Consider the following 6,696-nt stretch of genomic DNA (forward strand, 5'->3'; position numbering starts at 1 on the left):
CGCTGTGTGTGGCGCTCCAGGGTCACCGGCGGATGGTGTGCTGCTCCGCCTGGAGTGAAGACAACGCCTCCTGCAACCTGTTCACCTGCGGCTTCGACCGGCAGGCCATCGGCTGGAACATCAACATCCCCGCCCTGCTGCAGGAGAAATGACCGCCGCCTCGACCCAAAGTCTGTCCCACGCTCTCGTCCTGCAGGCTTCAAACAAAGGCGGCTTTACAAAATGTTTTTTTTTGTTCCTGATGAATGAGTCAACGAACGAGGGGATCACCGGCGTGATGACGGAGGTCTGATACTCCAGAGTTCTAGATGGCGTCCAGACGAAACCCGAACAACACTGAAAGAAGGACATTAATTATTGACTGTTAAAGCCACAAAAGCTCAATTCACTCCAACCAGAGAGGTGGAGACTTCCTTTAAAGGACGCGACATGTGACACTTTTATTATTGTGTGATTTGCAGAACTGTATTCAGTCAGCATGGACCGAAAAACACCAAAATACTAAATTACTCTTATGAACTGAAACTATAACCTCTCTTCCATGCTTTTTGAGACGCATGTAGCTAATTTATATAAAACAACGCCAAAATTAAACGACCGCTCAAACCTTTGGATTATCGGTACACCAACATATAAACATGGCTGCTGGTTTTCATAATTAATGTTGTTGCGATATGACCTCCGGCCACCAGAGGCAGCAGTCAGTGGGCGAGGAATAAATCCTGCCTGATTAAAAAAAAAATATATAATAATAAATTCAATTTGGATTAAATGCAGATTGTAATTGCGGGAAATTTATTCAACAGATTTAACAAAAAAACACACCTGATGACGTGATGTTAGAGATCCGTTTGGTCGCCATCTAGAGTCCCTGGTCTCAGTTATCCTGGTCCCAGAGTTCATGGTCCCAGAGTTCCTGGTCCCAGAGTTCCTGGTCTCAGAGCTCCTGGATCCAGTGCTCCTGGTCCCAGTTATCCTGGTCTCAGAGCTCCTGGTTCCAGAGTCCCTGGTCCCTGTGTTATGGTTTCTCTCTGTTGTGGATGACGGGGTTTCCTCCCAGCTGGTCTCTCCTTCGTTGGGATTTGTTGGTGTTCCAGCCTCCTCTCCTGAAACTGGCTGAGACTCCTCCAGTCCGACCTCTCCGGCCCCCGTGTGTCACCTTCCCGCCTGTTGGCGGTTTTATTGTTGGAGGCAGATTTTTAAAAATGTGTAGACGTTGTTCCGGCCGAGTGTTCGGGAGGAAAAGTTTTGTCTCTGAAGAGCAACGCCTGTTGACATGGGTGTGTGGCAGGGTTGGGTAGCGAGACATAAAACCATTAGTATACTGCGTTTAACACTATTCATGTATACTGCGTTTAACACTATTTAGTGTGTTGTTTAAGCATGAAGAACTAAATTAACTCTTTTCCAGAAACTAAAACCTTTCTTGGGAACTTCGGCTGTAATTTGACCAGAAGAACCTAGAAGGGTCTAAATTGAACAAAAAGACGAGACAATGGGTAGAAAAAACTTCCAATGTTCAGGGAAGGTCGGAATAAAAAAAAAAATTGATTGATTAATTGATTGATTGGTGTGCAAAAAAACAGAAATAAGTAAAGCACAAAGCTGATTTGTTGCTACGCTCTAGTGTTTTCAGCCAAGTTTCTTTATTTTGTGGAGATATTTGGTCAAAAAGAGACTTTATTTATAAACTTGATGCAGTATATCATCAAATTAGTGGCTCCATAATCATCGCTTTAAGATATTTATTGATTGGCAAACATCCGCCGTCTTTCACCGGAACTTGTAGCTGCTACAAAAATCAAATATATTAAATAGATGTATAATTCTAAAACGGTGCCATTTAAAAGTCAAGAGAATCCCCCCCCCCCATTAAAGTACCGACGTATGAAGTGAGATCATGCAGTTAAGTTAATGTATCGATTGTTATTTTTTAATCTTTACTGAGCGATGAACAAATGTTCTCCAAACATTGTAATTGTCTTCTTCATGTTTTTTGTATTATTTTTTTAATGGAGGATGACTAAAAAAATAAGAATAAATAAATGAAAATAAGAATAAATACATTTTATTTAAATACAATGACCGCATATACAGGATCACAGGATCTGCGTCACCAAAAATAATCATAACGTTCCACACTTTTTCCAGTCTGTCGAGGATAAATAATAATTATTTGGTATTCTCTCCTTTTTTAATCCATCATCTACGTGTACCTACGCTGTTCAGTACATGTTGATATTTTTCTTCTACTCGACTCGTAGCTTCTTATTCTAACACCATCCCCAAAACATAAAACTAGTGGCACAATAATAAGTGAAGTAAAAAGCTGCTGACGTCCCGTGTCTATGAACACGCTTAAGTCTATTAACGTGGAGATATCTCTTGGTACTGAAACCGTCATGGGACCAAACTCCCACAGAGTTATGAGACAGAGCGAGTTCTCATTCATCATCTCGAGAAATCAAATTTCATTCAACCCCCGCAACAACAAAAAGGTGATTTTATTTTAAACCGGCGTCAAATCTTAGATATTTGGTAACGGATGTTCCTCGGCTGCCAAGCCCCGCTGCCGGCCCAATACTTGACAAGATTGTAAAAAAAGAAAAGAAGAGTAGTTCTGGTCCGTCATGGTGTTGAGATTCTGTCCGCGTCACATTTGTTCTGGTACTTTAAAACTAGTGAAACCTCTCGAGGAAAATGTCGTGATGCGTTTGCCGTCGGCTGCTTTGCTTTCCCACTGCCACTAAAACAGCCAAAGCTGTGTGTGTGCGTGTGTGTGTGTTCACTTTACAGCTGCCTTTTTTGCAGTGTTTTAACCCAGTGAAGAGTGTTTCAGTACAATAGGAAACTCTTAGATTGATCACATGTGTTGAAGTACATAATGTGTGTAAACGGCACCAAACGGCACTATTGAAGATCAAATAAATGCAAAATGTCCAATAACTAACTAAAGTGACGACTTTAGTGTCAACCTGCTCTTACTTTAAAACCATAACATTTGTATCGTGTAAATTGTAATGTATACAAAGAGTGGGTTTTCAGCTGCAGCTTTTTAAAAATTGTATTATTCTTTATAAGTTGTTGACAATGTCCTGCATTTCATTTGTTTCGGTGTAAATTACAGATGTTTTTCCGATACCATTTCTTGTTCAGATTTTGCGCTTCGTGCCGATACCGAGTTGTAATTTTAAATCAGAATGTAGTCCAACATTTCGCCTCTGGCTAATTAAAAATTAGCCTAATAAATGTCAGCAGCAGACTCACCTTGCATAAAAACTTTTTTTTTTGCATTGTACATTATTTTTATTTGTGAGTAGCTGTTATTTATGTTTCCAGGTGTGATTATATTCCTCAACGATCTACCGCAGATCTATTTTCTCTACTTTCACTCCAACGAGTAAATATTTAACATGTTTGCGTTCCCCTAAATCCATCCTGCAGAATGTCTCTGGTTTAACCTACAACACATTTAGTTTGTGTGATCCGATACCGTTTTAAAAACAAGTTTCACTGCATTTTCTCTCCCGTTCATAACTCAACACTGTTTTGTGAAAGTTGTTAAGCTGTGGCTCCTCTGTGTTTACGGTGTTGTTCGTGGTCGGCGTGGTTAGATGTAGAGCAACAAAACGCCACAGCTGTGTTCTCAGACGAAGGAAAAAACAAACCTGTTGGATGGACTTGAGACGTGTTGTAGAATCTGTGTAATGAGGAGCGAGCGTCTGCTTGTGGAATCCAAATAAACCATTTGTGCTGTTTGAAGGTTTCCGTGTTGAGGTTTTTTTAGGGGGTAGGGAGATTGATTGTTTTTTTTTGTGTTGATCTTTGCAAAGAATCCTGGTTGAGTCACCGTTACACCTGTAGAAGAGCACACACACTGGGCAACTAGCTGGTAAAGATGTGGAATATTAAGCAGTTATAAGATGGATATTTCCTTCAGGAGCTGGTTGAGGTCTAAATCTGAGCTGAAAGTGGGAATGCATAAAACACACAAGATTACTTGTGGTCACAATTTTGGATTTGTGGGTGTGCCCCCCCCCCCCCCCCCGCAAAGTCACATCAAATAGGCTTAGATTATAATATCCTTTTAACTTGTTAAAGCGTCGTCTTTTAATATGAAAACAAAGACAAGTGTGTGTGTCATCCTGTTTTGAGGTGTATGTGAGGACCACAGGTTTCAGTGAGGACACCGTTGGAAAGTGAGGACATTTTGGCCTGTCATCGCTTCTCCAAAGGTCACCCTACAAGTTTAATAATCTAATGCTATCCACACCGGGTTAGAGAACATGACCTTTGACCGATGGAAAATGTGAAAAATTACTTCAGATCCTTCAGGTCTTTCTCATGAACCTGTCAGAGCTGAAAGATGTGGACTCCAATGAAACTGGTTCATCAGGTGGACAAAAAGTCAGAATATGTTGGTCAAATAAACTTGACTGGCTGTGTATGTTGTTTGTTTTAATAATTTTGCTGGGTTCAAAATTTATCAAGTCAAAATGGTGAGAACTACAAGCCGCATTTTAGATCACTTTTATTTTGGGGTACCTTTTTCTGCACTTTTGAGACATTTTACTTGAGCCACAAGGATTTTACACATAGATTGTTTTACTTTTGTTGGCTCATTTCTTTTAAATGAAGACATTGGTCCCCATTATAACAGGGTGTCCGCGGGTCCTTAAAAAGTCTTAAAGTCTTAAATTGCTTTTCCTAAAAATAAGGCCTTAAAAAGTCTTAAAAAGTCTTAAATTCAGATTGGATTGGTCTTAAATTTTTTGGGTGTCATGTCATTACGAATATGAGGCATTCTGTTCCGCCAGGTCCGTATTTTGCTCCGGCCGCTCTGCGGTGTCTCTGGTGTCACCGGGACCACGCCCCTTCTCTTAAAGGCGCCCCGCGTATTCGGTCCCATCCCCTACAACGTGAAGCATCTGCTAGTTTAGAAAACATGGCAGGATGCAAGTTCAACAACGGTTTGAAAAGAACGAGTGTTTCTGGTCACGGTCGGTGAAATGCTTCTGAAGCTGCGTTATGTGTCGCGAGACTTTCCAGCGGTGGAATCTCACGTAGAGCAAGAAGCACAGAGACTAGCGAAGGCCGCCAGCAGCTGGGCTAGCGCCTGCTCCGCCGCTAGCTGCTGCTCCGCCGCTAGCTCCTGCTCCGCCACGAGCTGCTGCTCCGCCGCTAGCTCCTGCTCTGCCGCGAGCTGCTGCTCCGCCGCTAGCTGCTGCTCCGCCGCCCGCAACGACGTCAACTACAACGCTGGAGGTCACCGGAGGAAATCCAGCGCCATGCAACAAAGAGCTCATCACCCAAGTCCAACGCTGCAGTGCGTTCTTCATTCTGTTCCACGAGACTCTGGACCAGACCACCGCGAGCAGACAGCTGGACTTCATGTGCGTTATTGGTGAAATGACCAGGTCCAGTCAGGATCCTGTGGAGCTCATGGGCCATGACACGCCCAGGACCTACTTCAGCACCTCAAAGTAAGTCTAACATAAATATATGTATTAACTAACCTCATGTATATGAGTATGTGTTTCATATAGTTAAGCTTTACTCATGTGTCAAGTTAATAACAGCTATGCATAGGCACACTACACATTAATTAGACTAATTAAAAATAGTTTTAGAATGGTAGTAAGTAGAGTGGTGTTTACCTGTCAATATGTCTACATAGTGTTCACTAGGCTCAAGGGATGGCTCACGTTGCTTAATTTGAAAAAATAGTTTTCATTCATATTTATCCAGTCTGACATTAATCTGAAGTGGTGGTGTCATAAGAGATGTGGTGACTGTTGTTTGGCTAATGTCTGCCTTTTTTCTTTCTTTTTCCCAGGAGAATGGACCAAATGTCAACTGGAAGTTTTTATATTAATAGATACAGTTTGAAAAGGATTGTTTTCCTAGTATATTCACAAAAGCTCAGGAGTAGACATGAACCTGTGCACAAACATCCATCACATAGAGACATAAGAACTCACACACACACACACACACACACACACACACACACACACACACACACACACACACACATACATTCTATTATGTAAATGAATTTGCATTTTAAAAGCAGCTGGAATTGTTATTTATGTTATTTTATAGATTTTTTTGTTCAAAAGGAACTATGTTGCCCGTATTTTTAAAATATATTTACTTGATTTTATAAGCATTTGTTCATGGGACTTAAATGTTCTGAACATGTATTAATAAATATAATTTACAACAGCAATGACATTCGTGTTATCCTTTTGCATTACACCATACTGTTAATTTTAAACAGACATCAGTGTGTTTACTTTGAATTAATTAATTTAGATTAATGTATATTTCCATCGTAAGTTAGGTCTTAAATTTTATTTAGACGTGGTCTTAAAAAGTCTTAAAAAGTCTTAAATTTCACTGGTTTATTCCTGTAGACATCCTGTATAAGCGTCTTATTTTTTTTCATTCTTTGTGGACAAAAGAATTAAGAGAAAACTAAACTCCACGATTAGTCTAAGTTTGTTTGTGAACATTCTTTCTTGACATTTACTAACAAGTAAAATTATTTCATAAACTCATTGTGTAGCCACGTTTGCTCCCTCACATCGTGATGTTGGGCTCAAAATGAGGACCTCTTATTAATATTGACGATGTGAAGCGCTCATGGAAATGAAAACATTCACATACTGTATGTGATACAAATACAAGAAC

At 40.5% G+C, this 6,696-nt stretch overlaps 1 protein-coding gene across 3 annotated transcripts in view; it reads left to right on the forward strand.

The window, feature by feature from the left end:
- Positions 1–3,758, forward strand: part of LOC130198102 (WD repeat-containing protein 37) — a 19,651-nt gene extending 15,893 nt beyond the window's left edge. For all 3 annotated transcript variants that reach the window (XM_056421187.1, XM_056421188.1, XM_056421189.1), the window contains one exon: positions 21–3,758. In XM_056421187.1, the coding sequence (XP_056277162.1) occupies positions 21–152 (132 nt within the window). In that variant the 3' untranslated portion in view covers positions 153–3,758. The remainder of the gene's footprint in view (positions 1–20) is intronic.
- The last annotated feature ends 2,938 nt before the right edge of the window (positions 3,759–6,696 follow it).

Source organism: Pseudoliparis swirei, chromosome 8 (assembly GCF_029220125.1).
Source record: "Pseudoliparis swirei isolate HS2019 ecotype Mariana Trench chromosome 8, NWPU_hadal_v1, whole genome shotgun sequence".
NCBI lineage: Eukaryota > Metazoa > Chordata > Actinopteri > Perciformes > Liparidae > Pseudoliparis > Pseudoliparis swirei.